The sequence below is a fragment of the Leiobunum rupestre genome, chromosome 2 (genome assembly GCF_980474605.1).
Source record: "Leiobunum rupestre chromosome 2, qqLeiRupe1.1.hap1, whole genome shotgun sequence".
NCBI lineage: Eukaryota > Metazoa > Arthropoda > Arachnida > Opiliones > Sclerosomatidae > Leiobunum > Leiobunum rupestre.
The window spans coordinates 74,911,082-74,938,164 of record NC_143385.1 but is presented as its reverse complement, the minus strand read 5'-3'; the positions used below and the strand labels follow the sequence as shown (position 1 = coordinate 74,938,164).

Sequence of the window (27,083 nt, the reverse complement as noted above, 5' to 3'; positions counted from 1 at the left end):
ACTGTTAAAAAAATGAGGCTTTTTCGTGCCAGGAAAGGTATTTTTCGCTGCATCCGCAGGAGGCCTGAAAAAGGTATACAAAAATACCTTCTCATGAAGGTACTTAAAAATACTTCCGAAGCGAGGTACTTTTTTAAACCGTAAGGTATAAATTGATACCATATCCTGATTTAAAATGAACCTTTATTAGCAATATATAGTCGCTATTTAATGATCAAATAACGCTTCTATTGGTGTAAAAAAATACCATTTAAGAGGGGTATTTTTTGAACCCTAAATATCAATATTAATATCATTCGTGGATTTAAAATTAGCCCCTGTAAGTACCATTTACTTACTTTTTATGATCAAATAACCCTTCAATTGGTGCTAAAAAATACCTTATAAGAGAGGGACTTTTTGAAACCTTAAGGTATAAATTGATACCATGTCTGGATTTAAATTAAACCTTTATTCGCACTATGTAGTCCCTATTTAATGATCAAATAACGCTTCTATTGGTGTTAAGAAATACCTTTTAAGATCGATAGCATATGTGGATTAAAAATTAGCCCATGTAAGTATCACATATACTTCCTTTTTAATGATCAAAAATAAATAAAAATTAACAACCATTTCATTATAATTATACAAAAAAAAACATTTCAATCTATTCCTTTAAAAGCATTTTTAAAGTAATTTGTTAAGGACATTTTTAATAGGTACTGAGACCTTGTTTTTGTTGGGATCTATTAAAAATACTATTTTTTGTACAAATTCCAGGGTTTTGGTTAATCCAGTTGGGTACGCAATTCCAAAAACGTAATATGATACGAATAGGTACACAAATCCCTTTATAATTGACGGCGCATGAATTGTAATTGATTCTAATACCAATTTAATTGGTTTTCCCAAAAGATCGGTGTCTTCTGCATACAAGACAGCATTTATGATTCGTAGGATCCTAAAAATTTAAAAAAAAATTAGATATACATATAAATTTAACTAACAATTATGGAAACTTACGGCGAAAGTAAATAGTAAATCTGGTTTTTCTTTAAAAATAATTGGCTACAGAACCAAACAGGCACGTATCTCCAAGTCTGAAAAAAATTAAATTTAGGTCAAAAATCAATTTCCATGGATAAAAACCATACCATTAAACTTTTCATGAGTCTTTCGCAGAATCCAGTTGTTGCTCTACTTTTTTAAATAACGCAGATTGTTTGGTTAAATGAAAAATTCGAGATGTAAGTGGCTGAATGTATGAAGTGAGCTTTTTTTCTGGTTGAATATCATCTTTAATGATTCTGGCGAATTCCTTTATTAGCTAAATGATTTAAGAAAATTATCTGAAGTATCAAGTCATAAGGAGTTAACAAGGGTAACTAACCTCTGGTCCAATTCGTAGGTTGGGAAAGCTTTCCAAAATATTTGGAACGGATTTTTCAATAATTTCTCTTTGACGAAAATGCAATGTCCTTTGCATCTTCTCGTCCAAAATTACTTCATTTGGTTTTAATTTTTTGCTTTCTTCAATTATACACTTTATATGGGCATGAATGCTAATTTCGTCTTCGAGCTAATCGATCTTATAAAATAAAAGATCATTTCATATTAATACTTTTGTAAAGTGCATTAGCAATTAAGAAATACATAAGTACCTCAGGTTCAATTTGTTGCAATTTTCTACTATGAGTACTGTTAACCATCTTGATCCTCTTATTTGTATGCTTCTTTTTTTGCTCCTTGAACACAAGGAAGATGAGTCAATGATTTTCGCTCATTTTTAATTCTGTTTTTAATTTCGATAGCCATGTAGCCTAGACATTTAATTATTTTTATATTCATGCATGATAAATTACACATACATACGGAGGACCCCTTTTGAACCGACAAGATAAAAATTTGTGTTCGTTAACTAAAGCAGTTACGATTCTTAGATATTCATCATGAGACGGATACCTAAAATACATAACATTCCATGGAAAACGAAATAACTCATATCAACTTTTACTCACCATGTTTATCTGCTGATGTCTTCAAACAATACATCGATGATTTTAGATGTATAATGAGTGTTAAACACTTCATGACTCTTTTCTTTAATAAGAGCAGTGGCAAAATGAGGCAACGTAGGGACTTTATATGTTAAAGGAATAGGTTTGCTTATATTACTAGCAGGTGATGCTTCTTCACTTTCAATTTCAAGGCTTGATCCTGAACTTGCACTCTAAATTAAGTTTGTTAAAAAGACAATAACGATGAAGGTGTATAATTATAAAATCATAACTACCGATATGTCGATGCTGCACCATTTGACGTGAAAAGTGATGTTGCACCATTTGATATGATAGGAATTGTTGTTCCATTTGATGTGGAAGGAAATGACACTCCATTCTCCCCAGTGTTATCAGGTGGGCTCTCTTCGTCATCACTTTCAATGTCAACATATTGTTTCCATTTAAGTGATAGAAGCTGAATACCTTTGAAATCTATTTTAAAGGTTTTCTTTATTTAGCACGAAAGATTTTTAATGGTGAAAGGTTCTTCTATAGTTATTTCTTTTGTTCGGTTGGGACACGTTACACAATAGCTTCGTGTCGCCTATTTCCATGAAAAATTTAAATTAAAAGATGAAAATTGAATACAAACGTGCATTACTTACATTTTTAAAGAGCTATTTATAGTAACAAAGGTTGTATCTTAAGCTGATGAATGGTTTAGAATTAATTAAATGGGAGTTCATTGCCGAGAAATCAATTTCATCACCAGGTTTAGTAACTTCCCAAAGTTTTGTATCTTTCACTTCATAAGCATTCAGATGTGGTATAAACTCAATTGCAGTGAAGATTTTTCCACAAATTATCCATACGCCATTATTTTTTAAAATACGTGCAATTTTTAGGAATACTGGAATATCCTCACCGTGTATCAAATTTATTGCTAATCGAACTCAATTTTATTTCATTTGCTTTAAAGACTACTAAGTTATCATTTTCAATATTTAAAAATGAGTATTCTTTAATTTTAGTTTTAAGATCGTATTGCAAGCGAGAAAATAATAGAGGTTTTACACAGTTTTCTCTATCATCATTTTCTAACCCATTTGTTCCACTAAAGTCATAGCATTGGGCATACTGATTTCGTGTTGCTAATGTTTTCGCAATGTTAATAAAATTCCTTCTCCTATCAGCTATTAGCTTTACGTTTTGATGTTTAGCTTCAAATCTTCTACAAGTTAATCTTTTAAGTGGGCCGTACTCTAACGTAAGTCGAGGATAGTGGATTAAATAATTAACTTTAGGTGTAAATTTGGTCGGAGCTAATTGTTTCAAGATCTTGTAAAATTGCTCAATTAGGTCACTCGCATAGCCCAACCAATATGTTTGTATTACTGGGGAAGCTAAAATATCAACTATTTATCTCAAAGTTAAATACAGTTTCCAAAAACTATTATTTTCGGGAACACGCGTCCCAAAAAGAAATGGAAAAATATAAAATAAGCGAGACTTTTGCGCTGCAGACCCAGTTAAATGCGCATCTTTTAAGACCTTTCCTTTTGTAAAGGTACCTGGTTTATTTGCAATATCTTGGCACCCATAATTGAAATTAAGAATTATGTCATTTACATCATCAAGAGAAAAAACGTTACCATTAATAAGGCCAGCTAATACTATCTTCATAACCAAAGGAATTACTCCTTCATATAGATCATGCATAATATCTGGAGGGAAACTCTGGGTAACTTTAAATCCGGGAATCTCGAGTAAAGGAGATTTGCTTTGCGCGCCATATATCGTTGAGTTATCTGGATTTTCTCTAACAGCTTCAACATGATCTAAATGACCTTTTCCTGTTCGTAACATATAGTCACTCTCCAAAAACTTCTCACACACTTCTTTCTTACAAGCCACGCAATACCGACACATTCTTAACCCAGAAAAACCTCTGTTAAAACCACCTGAGAGATGGGAAGAAAGATTGTCTCCAGATATGGTAGTTAAAGCTTCTTTAATGGTTGTGTTTTTCCCTGATATATATATACCCTCAGTTTGAAGAGTAATTAAATATTTAATGAGAGGATCAAGAACTGGTCCATATCCATATTGCCGAACTAATTTATCACGTACTACAACTGATAAGTAAATATCGCTTAATTTAATCCTAAATCTTGGGGCTAAATTACCAATGAAAAAATAAAAAACGTTAATTTTGTGTTTACCGCGTTTGGAGCCCAATGGGTTGGCTAGTTCCACTTCATCGGTATATAAATATATTCGAAGCATTGAACTGTCATTTTCTAACAAATGGTTTTTATAAATTTCGCCATCTGTGAAATCCGACAGTTTACTCTCCCGCTCATGAGAAGCTACTCCGTACCTTGTGATTTCCTCCCATACATCATTAAACGAAATAATTTTTTTTAGTAAATCTAATATATTTATGTACTGAAAAGTGTCTTTAAATATTTTTCCATTTCTCTCGTGTTCCCCCAAAATATAATCATTGGGTAAAAGTAAATCCAACTCTTGAGCGCAAAAAGTATTTAATTTATAATCACTTCTGGTAATGTCAGATAAAGTTTCTATCGCGGGAATATTGTTATGGTCAGTATTTGTACACGTGTCTTTAACGTTTTCCACTATCACGCCAATATCTTTGGCAATACTACTCGCAACTGATCTGGACAGTAAATGTTTCTCTCTAATTTTTAAGACCATCAAAGCTAAATTCCTTCTTAAATTAACTAAATAATCTTCAGAATTTGGGGTTTCAATTAAATCATTTTCTATATCTTCTATTCCCTCCGAAGGTAAATCTTCCCCATGGTTGTCATTAACAGCTCGTTGATTATTATCATTTTATCTCAAATAATTTTGATGATTTCGGTAGGCGTGACTTTTAAAGGAATTATAATTTGTATAGGATTTAGAACAGTTTCCCAAATTGCATTGTATTTTGATATTACGATTAAGCGCGTGCAGGTTCCTATAATGCGCTAGGAGTTTGTTGAAAGAAGCTCTTTTGGTGTTACATATGGAACATTCAAACATTATCATTTCAGCTTTTCTAAACCATTTAAAATAAAATATATATTTTTTTTTTCACTATTTATGGTGTTAGAATGGAACTTCATGACAGGGTTTCCACTCGTGTCATTGAGTAATTAGATTCATTCATTTAACGTAACTAAATTATAATTCAAAATTTAATTTGTTTTCCCAACGAAAATATTAAATAATGAATAAAAGCAACATTACCATTTACTTAATGATGATAAGCAGTTCCCCTTCAATTTTAAACCTTTGAAAATAAATTTAATTTTCCATTCAAAACAGGAAACAGAAACAAAATTCCATACTCCTAGAAGCTCAAATATTATAAATAATTAAATTTCCATTAACTACATAATGAAAAATTTCCAAACTCAACTGACTTCTTTTTAATTTTTAGGTATCACATCCAAGCACAAATATTTTAAATAAAATTTTTGAGTAACCCCTTAATATAAAACTTTCATTTTCAGCTCACTTGGTCTATAAGTTTAATCAAAAAATCTATAACAATAATTAGGTTGATGTATTGAAAAAAACAGGCTTTTCGGATAAATTTTCTCATTAACTAATCATAAACTGAAAAGACCAAACCCTAGGATAAAAAATATGAACCAACTCGGATGAAACTAGCTTCCCAAAATACAGAACCATATTTCTGTCCAGAAAAATATCAGTTCTGCCTTTCCCTCAAAGGAGCCCGCACGTCTTATATGGAAATGTGATCTCCGTGAATATTTCTGAAAATCGGTTTGTAGATAGATCTCGATACGCTGAACAATGTTTCACTGGAACCAAATATTCAAAAATTTACCGTTCGTCCTCTAGCGGGTCCTAAAGTTGTAGTCGCGAGTATAGTATAGTCTAAATTAATTAATACCATCTTTAATTAAATGATTTTTTAACATATTATCGTAAGAAATTATGTCGATCGCATGGTTTTTTACTGCGCGTTTCGAGTTCGATTTCCGACGGGCACCTATATTTTCGATACCTTCCTATAAATTCCTATAATTTTACCTATTTTCCTATAAATTCCTATAATTTTACCTTTTCCATCCATGCTACATCTTGCTATTATTTTTGTTTTTAAAATTTATCTTAATTTCCCGCTAAATTGTAAAAAGAAAACCAATTAAGTACACGGGCTTGTCATAGATGGCACCACCAATTAGATTTCATTTTTCGTTTTTGGTTGTTGAAACTACTTTGCTCTTTTACGGCCCATTTTTATACTTTTTGTAGTCCAAGGAACCAACACTAGAAAATTCCTAACTGAATTTTTCCCGAAAGAAAAACACAAGATTAATCTTTTGAAAATGAGAGAATTTTTCCTACATGTCATACAACATTTCATAAAAACATTACCACTTTCGAACAAAATCCTAAGATGTACCGGGGCAATAAATCCATCAAATGATCCAGCAATGCAAGAGAACAATGTTCGAAAACTGATCATGATAATAGGTGAATCAAAACTCAAATTAGCAGACCTGATCAAAGACGAATGGAAATTGTACAGTTTGGATGACAAATTGAGATGACAAATTTGTTCAGTGTCAAATAGGCCTGACCACTATTGGAAAATGGTTTTTGAACAAAAAAATTGTACAGGGAATAAAAAGTTCATAGCTTTAGAAGAGCTTGCTGAAACAATCTTAGTTTTACCTCACGGAAATGCAGATGCCGAACGAGGGTTTTCAGAAAACTCTTACATTGTTACCGATACGCGCATTCCATTATCTGAATTAACCATCTCATCTCTTCGATTAGTTAAAGACGTAGTAAAAATTTACGGCACACCTTATCAAGTTCCAATAACCAAAAGTTTGATTAGAGCAGTATCGGGAGCATACAAGAGTTATGAACTTCGAATAGCGAAAGCAAAAGAGGAAAAACAGCAGAAACCAAAACAACAATCTTTGGAAGATGAAGATATAGATGATAAACGGAAGAAGCTAGAAAAAGTTCAGAATTAAACAAATGACATGCAGGAAAGAGAAGAGAAGTTGCGTGTAGTCCTCTCAAACTATACTAAAGTATGCAAATGAAAAATTAGAAAAGGCGATAAAAGGAAAAGACATGCAAAAATTTTCTGTAGCACAAATGCTATTGAAATCTGGACACGATGAAAATGTAAATACTCAGTTACAACTAGACGTAGTTCAAAAGAAGCTTCTATCAATAGAAAACAAGAAACACAATTTGCTTGTAAAATTGAGCAACAAAGAGTGTGACAGTGTTTCTAAGCCAGCTTCGAAGCTAAATCTTACTGCCTCGAATATAAATTCGCCTGTTTCGAATCCAAGTCAGCCTACTTGTTCAATTACCAAAAAATTAACAAAGCCAAATTCTGATCAAACTCCAGTATTTAAAATAAAGGGACCCTGCAAAACGAAATCAGTTAAAAATGGCTCATACCTTCAAAAAGAACCCTCACAGAGTTCCTTAAGCGGAGGTACTACTCATCCAAGCCAAACACAAGCTACTAAACCGAAATCCTTTAAGCGTGCCCAAATGAGGCCCAAAAATGAGATTAATATTACCAAAAAGTCAAACATCGAAAAATTAAAAATGTGATTTTTAATACTTAAAACCTGTGATATAAATAAAATTGTGAGAGTTTTGAAAAATAAAATTTTCTTTGTATTAGTATCTCTTTTAAACATTGTGCCCTGTTATCCTCCTATATTAGCTAATGATACATCTATTATACTTTTCTTTTCTATATTTTTATTATTTGGTTTCCTATATTTTCTTATATTTTAATTATTTATTTATTTTCCTATATTTCGACTTTTTGGTTTCCTATATTCTCCTATATTTCGCATCTAAATTTCCTATATTTCCTATATTTTTTCAAGGGATTTCCCTAATGCAAACATAATTCTCAAAATATATATTACCCTAAGATATATGACCATCTTCCTTAGGTCTTTAAAATAAAAAATAATCTTTCATGTGATTTCACGATTTATCTGCGATAAAGAATAGTTTCGTTAAAACAGAATGAGTTCGCGATGAAAAAATTAAAAACATTTAGCGGTAGTGCGAAAAAAATGCAAACTATATTTTACAAAAATGTTGAATCTACACAATGATAAGGTTTCGCGACTTATTCTATTCTTGCAGAATATAGCGATGACTACGATTCTAATGTGTACTGTTTAATCGAACTCGAAACGCGCAGTAAAAAACCACGCGGCCGACATAACTTCTTACGATATGTTAAAAAACCATTTAATTAAAGATGGTATTAATTAATTACTCTCCATTGACCAGAATCTTTTCGGCAAAAGTAAAGTGCAGCACCCTTTTCTTTTTATAATTATTTTCGGCGGATACAATAGAGTGACGCGGAGATTAAGAGGGTATAGTTTTTGGGCCGCAAATGAAGATTTAATTTTTTAATTGAAACCTTCTGACAATTTTTTCAGTCTAGACAAATATCCGTTTTGCCTTTCCCTAAAATTATTAGCTCGCCAAATGCACGAAATGTGAAAAAAATCAAACAATACTCTCCATTGACAAGAATTTTTCCAAACTAAATAGGGCTTAGAAATATCATGGGTAAAAAATATTTACTTACTCGGATGAATGAAGCTTCCAAAATTCGGTCAAAGTAAATTTTACCCAAAATATTTAACCCAACCTTTCTTAGAGTGTAAGCTCAAATATTTTAAATAAAAAGGTTTTTATTTACCAAAGTAGAAACCGTAGCAGACAATATTATATTTTGCTACTTCGTTGTGGTCCAGAAATGACCAGTTTGGCTAGAGAGGGAAAGCTCAAAATAGCCCAAACGCATACGGAAATTATAACTAATGAGTCGTAATGACCCAAACTTGTGGTACCGTAATAACTTAAAATGGGTCAAACTTGATAGAATAAATGTTAAAACATGATTTTCCCGATTTTGTTCATAGCGTTTTTGTGCGCCACGCCGCCGAGAAAAGAAAACGGGGGGGGGGGGGGCGAGAGGTCAAGCACCCGCGAAAGGTTTCCACATTTCCCTCGTTACGACTGTTTGGCGAGGAAAAGACTAAAGTACCATTCACACTATCCAACTTTAGTCAGCTGATAAAGTGAAAGATTTTTGTCGGACGAACAAGGCGGCTAATGTGAACGTGTCAGTTAGATAGTGTGAATGGAAAAAAGTCAGACTGATTTAGTCAGATGACTAATGTTGGATAGTGTGAATGAGCCTTAATTTAAACAGAAACTACTATCCGAACTTCCGAAGTAGGTTATTTCAGATCCAAAATGTGGTAATAAGAAGCGAGTTTTACATTTTTCGTAGTATTTTAAGTTAATAAACATCTAATTTAGTCAATTTAATTTTCTTTAACATTTCGATTAATGATAAGACACCCTCGTAAGACACATTATTTACGTTATAGCAAATCTCTAGTTTATGAAATTTTGTTGTAAGGCAAAAGAAAATTAGATAAAAATTTCTTACCTGTATGATAATTCGGCGATTAAAATCTTTTATGTCCAAACCGTTACTAACTTAATACGCGACAATTTAAAAAAATGTGTTACAGAGACGTAGCGAAGACCGTATTTATAAGTAGAGAAACAGCGTGAGAATGCCAGCGCAACTTCAGCTTTTTTTTTAGATACACAAACATCGGTGTCGACCCGAGGCCTTAGACACCAGAACACACACAATAACTGATTAATCAGCGTGAGATATGAGTAACGGCCACGCCAACGGGCAGGGGCGTAGGAACGTTTCAGAAGTAGGAGGGGGCAAGGTGAAACCAAAAGGGGCCTGGAGAATGGTTTTGAATTTTCAATGGAGTGTAGCTTCTCCGAATGCATTTGTAAATTTTTCTACTATATACGTTGGCGGGAAAAGACTGAAATTTAAACACAGTTGAGGTTCTATAAGCTTTATATGCTTTTAAAATGATCATTTGAGCCTTGCGTAGATTTCAACTGACCAAAAAGTTGGAGGGGGCAATAACATTAGTTGCCCCTCCCAGTAAAATTCTAGGGAGGGGCATTGTCCCCCTTGCCCCCCTGGTTCCTACGCCCCTGCCAACGGGGGGATACGTGGGGACAGAAGTGGGGACACCCGTGGCGGAAGTATCCCGACCACCCGTCTGTGGATTGGTAGCCGTCCTTACACGGCCTTCCCGGACGCCTGGGATTACAGGAGTGAGCCACTACTCCCGGCACGCAAATTTAGCCGATGTTGTAGGGAGGGCTATCGGAAAATTTTCGAACGCATTCAAGTAGAGCGACCTTTTCACCCCATTGTATTTTCCCCCCATTTTTTAACTATGTCCTTGTAAATATACCTTTATTGGTATAGATTTGAAAGAAAAAACTCTGGGAAGTTTTTATAAATACCTTTGATCGTATTAGTAACATTTTGGGTATTTTTAATACCCACTGAAAAGTCGTTGGTCCGGAATACCTAAAAAAGTACTAGAAAATTTCCTTACGGTATTTGTTTGGTCCTTCAAAGTACCTTTTTTTACAGTATACGCCTGGCATTCAAACAATCAAAAATTTTGTCAAATTCTGAAACAATGTTAGCTGTAGTCTGCGCTTCACTAGGTAGTAGGTAGTTTATTGTCCATGATGAAAAACGTCATACGCATGGGAGTAGTATTAATTATTAATTGGGTAGCCAAAGATACCTTCATTTTCGTAAATGCCGTGACATTAAAATGTTTTCCAGTAAGCTTTGGTGCGATTCTCAAGTATTCCCTGTGTTCGTGACAGTAGCGACGAGGCAATGAGCCAGACATAAACTCAACATTAGATTTATTTAAATGAACATCTTTCAACGGAGTTACATTAGAAGACCATAAACTTTCAAATCTCGCATTCGCTTATATACAATAATAAAAAACCGTTTAGATTACGTAAAAAACAAAACATGTAAAAACAGTAAAAAACGTTAACAAGAACCGGTGCTTGAACACCCTGGAATCTAACAGGAAAAATCATTCCAAATGGACCCGGCTAAAGAAGACAATGTTTTTTTTAAATTATTTCTAAACCCTTTGATGGTATGGGACGGATCGTGCATACAAAAAAACTTTGTGACCATGTACAACGATAAATGCTTCTTCGATAGTGACATTTAATTTCTTGTAGAGGCTTCGATTCCAGCGATTAAAAATAGGGTTACATGATTTGCTATCTCAGATTTCCTTTCACCTTTCCCTAAATCAGTATATCCCTCAATTAGGTCTGATCCCTCGTTATAAGCTAGTCCTTCTTTAAGGCTCATTTCGTCGAATAGCAGTATACATAATTTTTGGGTTTCAAGCAGGCATTTCACTTTATTCCATAAGGTAACCCATAGTTCGTCAACAATTCCCGCCTTACAAGGGATGTTTTTAAGCCAGGTCATCAAAGATGACTGGTTAGATAAAATGAACATTTCTTTTAGAAGAAGGTAGGCTTTCGGACCATGGTAATGCAAAGTCAGGCAAAGCTACTTTTCTTTTGTTGACCAGCGTCGTCCCTGTGATTCTTTTGAAGCAGCTTTCACTTGTATTTCAAAAAAGTCAGCTGTGGGTTTTGTTAGGATTTCCCTCATTTCAGTCAGTACTTGCGAGGAAAAAACTTTGCGATTTGAAACCTCCTTTACCAATCTCCAATGTTTGGTGTACTGTTTTTGTAGCAACGACTTAAGTTTAATCTTTCGTGGGGTATCTTGTTTTTTCCGTTCGAGTTTCAATTTGTTTGAAAACCTTTACAGAAGAAATTTTCTTTGCAGTTTTGGGTAACGATGAGGAAAACAAAGTTCAACGTAATTTTAGTGTTTGTCCCATTGCAGTGTCAAGATCAGAGACGCTAGCCGTTCTTTTCCTACCCTTTTCACTACTAGGGATATTGGTCTTTTGGGCTATTGGCGTTAAGCTAACACCTGAACCCCTCTTTTGTCGTAAAAGAGAGTTAAAAATCTTTCTTGGCGTGCTAGTTGGCAACGGAGAAAGACTAATTACTGAATCTATTAGAAAAATTACGCCATTGTCTATAATGAACGCTAATGCAAGTACTCAGTAGTTATGTTCCTTTACCTACCCCTGTTACCCATGGACCACTACTTGGACTAGATTCTTAAAGCAATCTGCCTTTTGTTATCGCATTAGATGACACCTGAGTTAGACTAATTTTTGGACTAGGTAATGAACCTAACCAAGATAACAAGGGTATGAAATTTAGATCAATTTTAATTATTCAACAGTTCTTAAATGAAATATAGCATAAAAGAATAAATGAAATTTTCGTCTAAAAGTATAAAAAACATGTAAATATACAGCGTGTGTTAATTTCATCGGTGCAGACTTGTTTCTCAAAAACTATAGCTGCTAGAAATTAGCCGGATATACTCTCGCGGGGAGGACCCTTTTCTTTTGGAATTTTCAGAAAAATCGTGAAATATTTCACCGTTTTGAAATTTTTATTTTTTGAACGATAGGTGGTGGACGAAAATTTTCCACCAACAAGTTGTAGAGCGTACTCGAAAACCCTTAATGAAATAGGTTTGGTCAAACACGGACACCTTTTCATTGAAATAATACGTCATGAAAAAACAAGTTTGTACTACCCAAAAAGGTTTACGTCTCATGAAAAAGAAAGAGAAACCTATCTAATTTGAAATAATCGTATGCTTGTAAAGATAAAAAAGGGACTGGTTTTTAAACCAAATCAAAATACAATTTACATAGTAGAATTCCAGAATTCAAGCGTATTATTTGGGGCAAGAATGTTGCAAGAAGTCCACGAAACCGTCTTATTTATGCCAACTGATTTTCCCACCTGTTTTTTATTTTGCACTACTCTGTCGCTTAAAATATCCCGGTGTGATTCCAAAAGACCGGGAAACAGGACCGTCGTGCCCTCATACGGAGGCCCGCCGCCCCACAGCGGTCAGTTTGCATGGACCCTCTCCGTTAGCCTAAGCCGAAGCTCAGTATTTAGCCCAAACCTGACCGAAGTTGGAGGTGGAGATAGGACCATTTGATCAGAGCTAACATTTCCCAGTGCGCCCCCGCCCTTATGGGGTTACAAAAGCCGGACCCCGACTCCCAGGTAAAGCTACCAGTTATTGCACACTCTAACCCATTGAGGGCCGTTGTATCCTGACAGTCTTTAAAATCACCACACTGTTCTCCGTGCTGTCCATGACTTAGAAAACGAAGGCAACGTGAATCACAGATTCTATGGACCTGGCCATGACAACATCAACATGGAAGACACAGTCATCGCCTACTTTGTCGCCTATCCTCGAGCAAGCATAAGAATAGCCTGCTCTGATTTGGACTTGTCAAAGTACTACGTTTGAAGTGTCCTTGACCGTCATAGCTATCACCCGTTTCGTGGCACGCTCCACCAAGCACTTTACGCTGGTGATCAGCGACTTCGGCTGGATTTCTTTAACTGGTTTTGTACTATGGCAGACGGAAACGAAGATTTCCTCAGTTTGATTCTTGTGTCCGATGAGTGCTCTTTTGGGTGAGACGGCCCGTTTAGCAGCCAAAATAACCACATGTGGAGTGATGAAAATCCGCACTGGGGATTTCTTCACCACAATCAGGTACAATTCCATTTAAACGTCTGGGCTGGTCTTCTGGGAAATCGCGTTATTAGGCCATTTTTTCTCCCGCGTCGACTCTATGGGCAGAACTACCTGGCCATTCTAAAAATGAAGCAGTGGAAGCATTGGAAGATGTGCCATAAGTCGACGTCCCACACCTTTGGTACCAGCATGACGGTGCACCTGCCCACCAAGAAAAACACGTCGTGCAGTACCTTAACAACGAGTTCCCTGGGCGATGGATAGGCAAGAACGGACCAGTACGATGGCCTCCGAGGTCCCCAGATTTCGCACCGCCGCACTTTTTCCTGTGGGGATTCGTCAAGGAGGACGTGTATAAAAGATCTACGTGCTTCGTTTCAAAATATGCTTTATCGCGCACGGATTTGTATTGCAGCGGACGGTGGACTTATTGAAACTCATTTAAAATAAGACGCGATAATTCTGGAATTCTACTACGTAAATTGTATTTTCACTAAAAAATTATTTAAAATGATTTGTCTTAAAAAACCGTCAATTTTTTTTATCTTTACAAACATACGATCATTTCAAATTAGATAGGCTTCTCTAACTTTCTTTATCATGAGACGTTAACCTTTTTGGAAAGTACCAAATTGTTTTTTTTTCATGACGTATTATTTCAATGAAAAATTGTCCGTTTTTGACCAAACCAATTTCATTGTAAGTTTTTGAGTACGCTCTACAACGTGATTATTGAAAATTTTCGTCTACCACTTATCGTTCAAAAAATAAAAATTTCAAAACGGTAAAAAATTTCACGATTTTTCTGAAAATTCCAAAAGAAAAGGGTCCTCCCCGAGAGAGTATATCCTGATAATTTCACATTTCTAGCAACTATAGTTTTTGAGAAAAAGGCCTGGACCCATCGAATTAAGACACCCTTTATATGTATATAGTAAAAATCTGGGTTCAAAGGACAAAGCCTGCAACAGACTATAATACTTAATTGGTGTTTGAAGCCTCTGCAGTTATGATAGTTAAGTTATACTTTTATAAACACTGCGCTTTTTATTTTACCAGAATCTGTGCTAGGATCTTGTAACCCGTTATTCTTTTTTTCAAAATATTTTAGTGGAACAGCATTCCTAAGTAGTCTTGATCTAGGTTTCAGAAATATACAATATAAATACCACGTTATACAGAATCGAAATTAACTGGCACATACCCCAGAATGGGGTTCAAAAACTGACTATTTTCGAAATGTTCGCTACAAACTTTCTCCTCGGAGCTATACACATGGTCCTCTTTTCCAATCAAATCTACCCTACCTGAGTTTTCTATCCATAGTGAACATCTATTTATATGCAAAATTTATATCAAGCAATTTACCCTGTGCGTTTCTTAATTTAAAAAGGTGTAACACTTTTCCACCATAATAATTCCAATTAGAGGAAAAACATTTAATTTTTTTACTTTCGTCCACCAACGTGAAATTATCTATCCCCCCACAGTTAAAAATTAGTGTTCAGCAGGATAGTCAGAGGGCAGCAGGTTCGCGTTTCAAAAATAACTTTACACACTCCAAAGGCTTACTAGACTCTCCTTGATTAAGACTTTTTATCTGGCTTTTTATACCACCAGTGACTGCAGAGTGGCCAGGCTACAATGTTAGAGTCGTAGTGCTGTACAAGCTCGATTTATAAACTTTTAGTGTTGTTCCAAATGCATTTTAGGAGTAGGGAACGTACTTTCAGTATTTTAGAGAGCCCTGCACGCGTCAGCTTTAGCAGAGCATGTATTAAATATTCGTTGAAAAAACTATGGCAGACGACTTTTGAATATGAATGTTATTAAGCTGATCAGGGTGGGAAATAAAGATTTTTTTTAAACTGGACTTGTTACCAGAAACCCCCCTGCCCTAGAAAAAATTAACTGGACCATGATCAGAAGGCTGCTAGAGACAGAAATTATCGATTTCGGCTAGCTTACAGCCTGTTGCAAAAGTAGGATTTGCCAATATAACTTCTATGGTCGAATCCTCGCCAAGCCTACTTTTGCAACAGGCCCTTACATGTTATTGAAGTAATATTCTGACAGCTCTGATGAAGAATTGGAAGCTATAGCATAATATTTTTATGCACCGAACTTAACTAGACCAAAATTATTAATGAAGTAAATGATGTGGTTAACGAGGTTAGTTGTTAAGCCGTGTCTTTGTACTACCGCCATTTTATCTTCACAGGAAGGTTGATTAAAATTTCCACGCGTGTTCCACTAAAACATTTAAGTGGATCTCGAATCAAATTGGCGGCAGATCTATGAAGTCAGATACCAATTTTAGAGCACTCTGAGGTCTTACTAGTTAAACGCGTTACTAGATCCCCATCCTACCATTATCATAGTACGTTTGAGAACTTTGATTATGAATCCATACTTACCTCCCATTTTTGGATAGCGTCACCACGACGTGGTACACAAACCCTCGAATTTGAAATCAATTTAAAGGAGTTGTCTCGTATGGTTTGTTCTTAGAGCATTTTGTGTAAATCAGAATATTTTAGATTGTATCTACAGTAGTAAGCCAATGTTTTCTATTAAATACGGGATGTTACGTGTAAATGTTTTTCTACGTCACTAGCAATTGTTCTTGAAGATAGAGAGCGCGCTCGACTCGATAAATAATTTGATGTTTGAAGTTCACGGGGGAAACGGGCGTGCCAATAAAATATTAAAAAGCTGAAGCTCTTGACGTAGAGAAAAATGTTTTACTTTTTAATTTGTTTATGGTTTTATTTTATGGAAACACTTATTGTAACATAAATTTTTATTTCGATAAATATTTCTGTATAATAAAATGAATAAAAAAATCATAAGATGTGGCTCTTTCGTCAGATGAAACAGCCTTATTAATATGTTCATCGCACGTGCACTTTGCACGCGCGGTAGAAAAACACATATTCCTGGGGTCTGAAGCGAGCACTCTTAGACTTGTAAAAATTAGAGACTGTGACGTAAGATCCACATTTAAAGAAGAAGGCAACGTTACTTTATAAAAATAATTATTTTACGATCAAAATTTTCAAGTTACATATCACCGTAATTTTATATATTAGATTACCGTTAAGTAACCTAACACTAATTTGACCGGTAATTTTACGGCAACATTTTATACGTTCAAATGACTTCAAGTTTTAGAGTAGAATAACCGTTTGGTAATTTCTTTAGAGTGCAAATAGCCTACATGCAAGTCTATTTTGATTTTCAAATGGAATAACTTGAGTGTATCTAATTATAATTTCTAGTTAATAAAGGTAAGAATTTGATAAGGAAACCTCTGAATAAAAATTCAATTTACTTAAGCCAAGTATTAATCGAACTATATACAGGGTGTTTCAAAAGGTTATGCAAAAATTTTAAGGAGTTTTAGGGTATGCGTTGAGAAGTATGCCTGTTTTTTCCTATTTTCCTACAATTAGTTAAAGAACGCCACAGTCCTTCAAAATGTGGCTTAGTAAACCCGGGCAATAAGCCACAATAGTGTACTAAAGTGCGTGAGTAATCAGAAAAAAAGAGATGCGATGTTTCGCACAGCAACGTTTAATGTATTCAACAACTTTTATGTTATTATTTTCAGTTGATGGAAACAAATTGCATTATTATGTTTCAAATTGTTTTCCAAGCTTAGTGAAATGGTGTTGGAATTTCTGTTTAATAAAAATTAATATTTAAACACCATTTTTAGTAATAATGTCCTATTAAATGTACGCTTCATCTGAAATGAAAACGGGGGTTTTCACCGAGATATCATAACAAAGTATCCTAGAATTCTAAGGGATATAAATTTGTAATAAAGTGAATTAATTTACTATTTTAATATCAAACTAGTTATTTATATGGTCCAAGAACGGAATTTAAATTAAATATCTAAATATATATAATACAACTGTGATAACATTCAAAAGGATTTTAAAGCAGTTATTATTTACTAACCATATTACACATAATTTATTGAAATCATTTTCTTTTTGTAGGGAATTTTTCTATAGGAAAATATATGCGAATTAAGGTAGTCGAAAAAATAATTTTTTTTATAACTTTTCCTTCTCTGGGGTCTAATTGATTTTTTTTTTCATTTTGATCGAATTTGCGCTCTCCTTTCTGAATGGTCTTCTTTTTCATTATTTTAGAAATCGATAATTGTATTAATTCAAAGTCAACCTCGACCTGGTATTTCAATTAAAATACAACCATAGTATACGGAATGGGGGTCCTTGTCTTTGTTGTATATTATCTCCGAGCTTATATTTTGTACTTACTTTCACAAGCATATGACGCAGCTGTGCATCTTCTTTGTAATGCAAAGTATTTCGTTTTTCCCAAGCAATCAACCAATACACGTGTTCCTCTTGCGCATGAAAAAAAGTATTTGCATGTGGGATCATTCTCATTTTTCTCATTTTCACTATTAAGAAAACATCCTTTCCCGTACAGATCCTTGTCAGTCACTATTAATTAAAGTTATTTCATGCCTTTCTTATTACCTTTTGACACCTTCAGCTCTGTCTAGCGTTGATACTAAAAATATTTAACTAAAGCTTATATTTTAAACCGTTTAATTTCTTTTATAACTATATTTTCGAAGGATAGTTTATGTGAAACTATTATAAGATACTTGGTTTATGAATAAGATTCCCATGAGGAGATATAAAGCAACTTTGAAATCAAAAAGTTGGTTTTTCTTATTTCCCTAAAATGATTATGAAATATTTAATTTTTCGGTTTACCCTCAAATATCGAATTGAATGAAAACGTGGTCAGCTTGTTGTAAAACACAGTTTAAAGATAAACAAATTCAGAATTATCTCACCGCAATATTCCTGATTTCCTTTTAGACATGCCTATTTAACTTGGTAAACATATCCATCTTGACATGTTGTTTTGTAGGCTAAGCCGTCTTTACATTGGAAATGACTAAAGCAGTTATCAGGATTTCGATAAATAGCATTTTTAATTGGACATTGGACGTCACTCAGGAGATCATTTGACTTGATTTTAGCTAAACCGGGTAAATAAATCTTTAATCATAAGAAGTTGGCAAAGCCAAGAAAAATTTGAACCTGAAAGTGTAAATATATAGGAACGACTTTTCATAAACAAAAACGGGTAAAAATGCCCTAACCACGTGAGAAATTCAACGTGCTTCAAAAAATTAACTTAATTGTGAATTTCTTTAATGCCGTACGTTACAGAAACAATATTTATTCTTACCATTAACAACAGCAACTAGAAACAAATTAATGAAGAGAACGAAAGCACTACTGAACAAAAAGTTCATTTTCATAACTGAAATTTAAAAATTGTACAAATATTAATAATTGTACTCGTAAATTATCAGTCCCTTTCTTCGAATGCCAAAGAAAATGACCCAAGAAAGTGTCCTTCGAGAAAAAGAACTTGAACCCAAACTTACTGTGCCAAATTTCTGTTAAACAAATAGGCGCTTTATTCGGGAAGCGGGCTGGAAGTCGAAAGCTTCTCTATCGAAGTAAACCAAACAAATTATTTCGAAACCTGCCAATAAATTTCAACGATACAAACCGATAGTGAGTCTCAAATCCTAAACCAGGCGTTTCATTGTTAAGTCTAATTAAATTTATACCTTTATTATTAAAATTGAAATGAATATGTAAAGCAATATGTTTTCTGTTTAAATTTACAAAGTTCTTTGCAAAGCATAGTTATTTTTTATACAAATTTAGTTGAAAATATTGGCGATTATACATTCAAGTGGAATTTATAATAAGCTTTTATTTCAGAACGGAGGTAAAAGTAATGTTTGGAACGAATGAGCTGAAAACAATAAGCAATGGAACAAAGTGCTTGTGGCTTACACCTAAATCGTGACGCTTATCGCTAATAAATTACAAATGAGAGAAAGGAGTTACGATCGGGTAATTGAGATAATCAGTCTGATATCTTATCTCAATCCCCGATCGTAATCACAAGATTTTCTCTCTGCTCTCCCTTCACCCCCAGGACTTCCCTCCCTCCCCAATCTCCAAAAATGAGCAGTTTTTGCCATTGAAATAAAATTAATTCGGATAATTTATGTGTCATTGCTTTGCCCTATCCATGCAAACCGATAATGAATGAGTTTTTGGTAAGGTTAATCTAAAGTTTGAAAACTTTCTTCATTCGAATGCTCTGTCAAATTAAAATCTGATGGCGCTTGTCCTTCACTACCGCTTGATACCATAACCGACTCCTTCTGCTATTTAACATTATCATGTGTACCGTAAAATTTCTGTAACAAATATATTTTAACTTAAAGATAACCGAGTAAAATGATATTTCAACTATAAGGTGGAATATCCTTTTATTATCCCCATGGAAATATTAGATATGTAAAATCTACTACATATAACAGTAATTTCCGCATTGTAGTAGATTAATATTTATACTAAAACTTACACGAATAGATCCGTGATCGAAATATGTGTCAGTAGTTTGAGAGATATGCTTTGAAGATTCTTCTTCAACATGAATAAATTTATTAGTTGGAATTGCGTTCGGTACCAATCTCCGTTTTCCACTGAATATTTCTATATTCACTGTAACCCTTTGTTCACTTTCCCCCGCATACTTTATCTTAGAATTTAGAGCTCTATTTAATAAAAACTAATCATACCGCTAAATATAATTAAAATTAATAATAAACTAAAAACTTTTGAACGCTAGATACAAATTAAATATAGTTTATAACTACCATAGAACTCTATTAAGATTATTAATTAAACCATTATATCAATATATATTATAACCTAAATCCCTGCCTTCAACATGGCTAAAATGAATCCCTCGCTAATTAAAGTGTTTTTCTCTCGGTCACAAGAACATGGTGCAATGCATTTCGAGGCGTCCCCACCCAAGTTTTCCCAAAAAACTTTTGAAACTAGACCAACAATATCCCCTCAACTATCAGCGATCCCATTGAACCATTATCATGTCCGCGGGCCTCTAATCCACTACCAAGTAGCGATATTCTAACAATAACCGCACGTTTTCCAAGGCCAGGCCATATGGTCGAAAGGGCGCCCGGACATTTCCACTTGGTAACAGAAAATCAGGAACCTCGAGACTATCTGCCCCCCCCCCCCGCTACCCCGAGCGACCTTTCGTATATCAGACGACGTCATACGTACTTCAATGACCCACGTAATGGGAGGTCACCAATTACTTTTTATTTTCAACTACACCCTAAAATCCCCGGAACAAAATCAAGAAACAAACCCCCAAAGAGACAGAACTGGACAGAACTCGGCTTGTGTCAGAACTCTGCTTCTAGGGCAAGATAAGAAACATGTCGAGATAAATATAAAATAATATGTGATGAAGTCGCGCTTAGAAATTAATTAACCCTCGCTGCAACCCCTCAGGATCGAAACAACCATCACTAACTACCTAGATGACCTACATCCAGGACATTTCGACCGGAAGAGTATAATCCGAACAGTAATAAATCTGGGAAGCGTGATGCCCTCAGCACCCTCGAATCACCTCTTGATCACCCAATATCTAGTCATTCCGAGATATGAAAGTCAGATGACCGAGACCGATTCCCTCACCTAGCCGGAAATTTAAGACCGAAACCCAGTCAGCTTGTAAAAAGTCAGACGTAAAAGAATATTGGAAGAAACTCGCAATCCGGCCGCCAACCAAAGACGAGTAAATAAAGATAAAAAAGAGAAAAGTGTAAATAAAGAAAACGCGTAAACAAGCAGCCCCCAAAGACGTCCCGTTCTGTGAAGTGCGTGTGTCGGACATCTTACGTAAGCGAAGACTCCATAGAGACGACAACGTAGCGGATGACATCGAAATCAAGTGATGAGTAGAAAGTTTCCATCTTTTTACTGAATTTAACTCACGACTGCTAGTTCTTGCTTGCATGTTTATTGTTTGGTGAAATGATTGTTGATTTAAAATACATCGGCGGCGGTGGCAGCGTGAGCCGGCGTTTCTTTATAAAAGTAAAATATTTTTATACTAGAAAGTAGAAATCAACCTACATGTGGTCCTGCCGAGGGGTTAGCCACTTGGAGAAAAATTGTACACCATATTTCTGATTTCCAAATATTTCTAATTTTTCCTTCATGCATTTCTTATGCATTTATAGATTTCCGGAAATAATTATTTTGCTATTTGTACACCATATTTCTAAAGTGGCTACCCCCTCGGGTCCTGCTCCTGGTTTAATTTATTCCGAGTGTAGGCTTATTTTATTCACACTAGTTTAGAATAATAATTAACATCATATGTAACATAATTGCGCATAAGTTTGCCACTGAACCTTTATTCCATTAAAAAATCTTCACTAACGGTTTGTTTCACCACGAACCATTGAAAAGGTGGACTACGTTAGATTTTAACCTTTTTATTCATCCTAGTAATTTTAGGAGTCACACTTTTGGTTACTGACATATGTATTTAAGCCAATGGAAATTTTAAATTGAGAAGGAATTTTTTTGTGGCGGAATTTTAGTAAGCTTAATCTAGGAGGATGGAAGTTATTAGGAGGATCATTGGCCAAATAATGTTATTTGGCCCATGGAAAATGGCACGAGTATTATATTCCTAGGTCAAATGTAGCTGTATTGAAATTTATAATCTCGCTCGGTTTGTGCGGATGAAGTTAAATAATGAGTACTTTAGAAAAAGAGAGGTTGGTAAAATGACCAATACCTTTCAGAGATCGCTTTCCGAAAAGGGAACAAGTCGATGTTGAAGTGGGATGGATATTCCACCGTCATTATTAAAACCCCTACTTAGGCTAGTAGAATTAGGCCTAGGCTCTAAAGAATCTGCAAAGACCCCAACCGATGTGGTAGAATAAATAGATCTCCATATCCGCCTTCCAGGACCTATCGTTCCGCGGGACCGCATTTGTTGAGTTGGAGAGTTAGGCCTAGTAAATGAACTTAATCAAGTCATGTTGGCGCCATCGCATCGATCGTGTTTTTGGAAAACTAAAACTTAACATATTTTGCAAGAGTGTCTGCTTATAGAAACAGATGGCGCCAACACGATTGGATAAAGTTAAAACTGAAGCCTAATTATCTCTCTCAAATAAAACGTGTTCCACGAATCCCAGATTGGTTTGGATCTCTATTTATTCTACCTTATTAACCCCAATCTTATAGATGCCTCAGAAAAGCTCAACCTGAGTTAGTGAATTTCAACTATTTTTTGTAGTAAACCTGCTTCTTTTATTTGACCTTGGATTATTAATCCAAGATTTGACAATGCAAATTTATTTTAGAACCGGAGTTTCCGAAAACTTCATTAATTTGCATATTAATTGCTTGAACAGCACTTGACAGTATATTGTAGTTCTTTTTAGCTCTTAAGCCTCGGTTGTTCAAACCTGTTTGTTTACTAAAATAATGGCGTTCGGTTTATCAAACGTACAGCTAATTGTGCGACGGCATAATCTGCATTTGATTTTCATTGACGTCAAATATGACATCATATATAACTTAAAATAATACGTGGGAAACGGAGGACGCAATATTTGTGAAACAAACCATTAAAGAATAAATGGAGCTAATGGCATACTTATGAGTAATTATGTTACATGTGTAAACAGCATATAATAATTCCGTCTTCATAACGTTGCAATTATCCCAAGTATTTCCAAGCTTCGCTACTGCTGAAAACCACAAAAAGCTTATGGAAACATTTTAGACAGATTTAATCAGCGTCGCGCTGGAAAATAATCGGCGGCGGCGGCGGCGCGCCGACTAAAATTTAAAATCGGCGGCGGCGTTGAAAAAAAATCGGCGTTGGCGGTGCGCCGGCGCGTACTTCGGCGGTGTCTGGGTCTATTTATTTTTAGGCTTAGCCTATTCGCCTGGGATCTATTCTATTTCATTTGTCTATGAATAAAACCCATGATAATTATGTTATTTAAAAGCATTAAAAGTTACGTACCTATTTATTCCAAAAAATGATATAAAACTAAAAGAAAGGTTTCCAAATGCGCTAGGACAGTGTAGCAGACGACGACTCCCAGAATTTTTTTTATTTATTGTTGCTATATTAAATATTTATTTGATTACAAGTATTTTATACATCTCCCCACTGGTCACATGAGCAACATTGCTCGTGCGTGACCGGGGAATATGAAATTAAATTTTAGATTTAGTTTCTTATTTAACTTTAGAGTCGATTCACATCTTTTTTTTTTACATCAAGTTTATTATATAGTTTTTGACCTAAATAAATTACGTGTTTTTGTCCGATAGTTTTAAACATTCTTTCGTTAGCTAAATTTAAGTTTTCAACACTTCTGGTATTATAGTTTATATTTTGTGGCACCATAAGATCGCTTAATTTAAACACACGCATTAAAATAATTTTCGAGTATATTTGTCGTAGCGTGAACACTTTAAAGTCAGCGTATAAATCTAAACTAGAAGCCAGATAGTCCCTTTTTAAACAAATTCGAATAATTTTTCTTTGCATTATTTCCAAACCCTCTATATGAATCTTAAAGGTACCACCCCATCCTATAATTCCATAGGATATAACAGATTGTACAATTGAGTAGTAAACAGTTTTTAGCCATTTCAAAGATAACAAGTTTCGCATTTCATAGAATCTTGGTATACACATTCTCATTTTTTGGATCAAATTGTTCAAATGTATGTCCCATTTCAAGTTTACAACAACAGGGCCAAATATAAGATTTCCACAACAGAAATCTGGTCTGCCAATATGCTTCCTATCTATTTTTGGACGACTAGAAAAAGAGGCGTACGGATGGTTTTTGGTATACAGGCGCGCTAGCTATAAACTGAAATTTAAAAAAATAATCCAAAATATAAACCCTGGACGTACACACGTATTTCTTCACTATAGCAGCGGTTCCCAAAAGGAGCAGGGTTCTGCGGAAAGGTCGCTGGGGTTCCGAGAATTCACAGCGCGGCCATCTTTGTTTGTGTCAAGAGTCTTTTAAGGTATGTAAAAAAAATGAGTTGGGGTTCCGCCAGAATTTGGTGGATAATTTAGGGTTCCATAGCAAAACAAACTTGGGAACCGCTGCACTACAGAATATGAAAACTTTACAGGATGTTTCAATTTGATCGCCCCAGGCTGCCAGGCATAGGATAGTGAAATTTTCAGGATTTACATTATCGGGGAAAGTCGTTGTTAATTGTAAATTTCAGCTAAATTGTAACATGGTTCACGGTTTTGGAATTTTTATAATGCTAGGTGGTAGATGAAAACAGTCAATGAACAAGTTTTCAAGCATACTCGAGAACATTTAATGAAATTAGTTTGATCGGAATAGGGGTCATTCCATACGAAATCGACCAACGTTGTTGCTCGATAGTGGCGGATTTCTACCAATTTTTTTTCGTGGTTTATCTACCTAAATTATAAAGATTACTGGAGTTTGGCGGCGTAATTTAAAAAATTTGAAAAGTTATGAATTTTTGAAATTTACCGCTTTTAGGCTTAATTTTGCGGACTTATTTTAATTTTGTTTTAATATCGCAACCGGAAATGACTATTTACATGTGAAAAATAGCAATCCTAGCTAAAAACGTCTGCTGGTTCCGAATTTGGTATCTATTTTTCTGTATCTGCTCAAGTTTTCAATGTAGACGCTCGATTGGGGGGTTGCACTCAACGTTATATTTACCAGGAGGTCCACCTTGAAATTTAATGAAACTTAAAACTTAACATCTCCTTATAGATAGAACAATTTACATTAAATTTGGTTTTGGAGAAACATTTATTTCTATCAAAACTATTTTTTTGAAATTTTCGATTTTTCAACATTGCATTGAACTCTTTTCCAGTAGCTCCGTAGGGGGTAGACGTTATCGTTCTATTTAAAAAAAGCGTAAACTCGGAATTTAATCATATTTTAAGCTATGCATCGACTGAGAGATAGAAAAGCCTCCCTGAAATTTCATGTTAGAGAAATTATTATTTCTACCGTAACGGAATTTTTAAAATTTTATATTTTTTCACTTTTTCATAAGACTTAATATTAAGAGTTCATTATTGAAATGGAAATAAACATTTAATTTACAAAAAGGGTTGGTTACAAAATATTTATAAACCTATCTAAATTGTAATGTTTGTAAGACTGCCAAAAATTAACGTTTTCTAAAATAAGGGTTGCAAAATTTACAAATGTAGAAGTCTTATACCGAATGAAGTTCAATAATCCCACTAGCCGCTGCTATACACGTTCGTGCGCGATACAGCATATTTTAAAATGAACTATACGGACCGTAGGCGGAGTTACAGGTCGAAACGCTGGAATAATTCACGGGGGGGGGGGGGAGGAGGCGGTCCTATTTTTTGCGTCCTCGCAGCAGTGTTAATCGCGTCGAAACACGTAATTTTTGAATAAGATTGCAGTATTATTTGATGTTATTAAAGCGGAGGAGCATACCGGGGGCCCCAACGGCTGGAATTGGAGAAACGCTAAATATAATTTCGACATATTGATTCTCCTTGAGTATAAATAAATACATTCTTGATAGAACTTTATCAATGAGTAAAGTCTGAAAAACGTACATATTTTATTTTATTCGAAAGAGGTTAAGACTTTTTGGGTCGGCTTTTGGTCATGGACCTAAAATCGACTTTTCAACCAAAGACCAACCCCTGTGTGCTACAGGGGAAGGAGCAAACGGAGGAAATTTTCATTTGCCTCGGCCATGGAATTGAACCAGTTGCAAAAGTCCAATTAGGGCTCGGAGTTCAGATAGGAAATTTTTCGTTCAATTCTTTTATATCCATATCCGAAAATAAAAGCTTATTGGTTGCATATTAGATCGTATAATTGTCGCTAATAATATCCATAGTTAAACAGTTAATCTAAATTTTTATGATTATATGAACTTTCGGTGGTTAAATTATCTGTTTACCCGAGCTCTTTGTCCAATCTAAGTCGCATAACACCATGGTGAAGTACTTGGTAGAGCGTGGTACGGTATGGATTAAAGCTATTGTGGTCAAGGATACTCCAGACATAATACGTGAATAGATCTTTATGTAACTTAAAAAACCCCAAAGGGTAAATATGCGATGGGCTTTAGTCTTACCATGACAACCGAAAACGTTTTTGTCAACTAAAATATTATATTTATCTATGTAAATTAACATGGCAAAATCGAAGATTCTAAGCCCCCCCCCCCCCTAATGAAATTATCAAAATTTCAAGGATTTTGTTTAAACAAGGGTGGTTAAATTTTGGGTAAATATCTCATTTTGGGTAAATATCTCATTTTGGGTAAATAGCCCATTTTGGGTAAATGTCCAATTTTGGGTAAATGTCCAATTTTGGGCAATTGTCTAATTTTGGGTAAATGTCCGATTTTGAATAAATGTCCGATTTTGGGTAAATGTCCGATTTTGGGCAATTGTCTAATTTTGGGTAAATTTCCGATTTTGGGTAAATGTCCGATTTAGGGGTAAATGTCCGATTTTGGGTAAAT

At 34.7% G+C, this 27,083-nt stretch overlaps 1 protein-coding gene and 2 long non-coding RNA genes across 8 annotated transcripts; all 3 read right to left on the bottom strand.

The window, feature by feature from the left end:
- Positions 1-1,005: 1,005 nt before the first annotated feature.
- On the bottom strand, positions 1,006-1,901 carry LOC149959019 (uncharacterized). Its single transcript, XR_016478367.1, has 5 exons — positions 1,851-1,901; positions 1,644-1,774; positions 1,373-1,570; positions 1,137-1,309; positions 1,006-1,082 (listed from the first exon to the last, which is right to left on the bottom strand). It is a non-coding gene; the product is annotated as an uncharacterized LOC149959019 (long non-coding RNA).
- A 611-nt stretch (positions 1,902-2,512) lies between these two features.
- On the bottom strand, positions 2,513-4,703 carry LOC149959018 (uncharacterized). The gene is made up of 3 exons (XM_090167314.1): positions 4,205-4,703; positions 3,554-4,159; positions 2,513-2,586 (listed from the first exon to the last, which is right to left on the bottom strand). Exons 1-3 carry the CDS (start codon positions 4,701-4,703, stop codon positions 2,513-2,515), a joined length of 1,179 nt encoding a protein of 392 aa, XP_090023440.1.
- A 5,756-nt stretch (positions 4,704-10,459) lies between these two features.
- On the bottom strand, positions 10,460-19,112 carry LOC149959017 (uncharacterized). Of its 6 annotated transcripts, none has more exons than XR_016478578.1 (4): positions 19,037-19,112; positions 17,883-18,909; positions 16,005-16,134; positions 10,460-11,755 (listed from the first exon to the last, which is right to left on the bottom strand). It is a non-coding gene; the product is annotated as an uncharacterized LOC149959017 (long non-coding RNA). The 6 variants fall into 6 exon arrangements; XR_016478580.1 differs by lacking the exon at positions 10,460-11,755 and having other exon boundaries at positions 14,648-16,134; positions 17,883-18,071; positions 18,434-18,909; XR_016478577.1 differs by lacking the exon at positions 10,460-11,755 and having other exon boundaries at positions 14,648-16,134; positions 17,883-18,622; positions 18,835-18,909.
- Between the last annotated feature and the right edge of the window lie 7,971 nt (positions 19,113-27,083).

Bases quoted from the DNA above. Each gene is read 5' to 3' on its own strand.
- LOC149959018 (XM_090167314.1), bottom strand. From the start codon at position 4,703: ATGGTCTTAAAAATTAGAGAGAAACATTTACTGTCCAGATCAGTTGCG. The intron at 4,160-4,204 runs GTAAACACAAAA...TTGGTAATTTAG, and splicing joins CCCATTGGGCTCCAAACGCG to CCCCAAGATTTAGGATTAAA. The intron at 2,587-3,553 runs GTACCTTTACAA...TCATGGAAATAG, and splicing joins AGATATTGCAAATAAACCAG to GCGACACGAAGCTATTGTGT.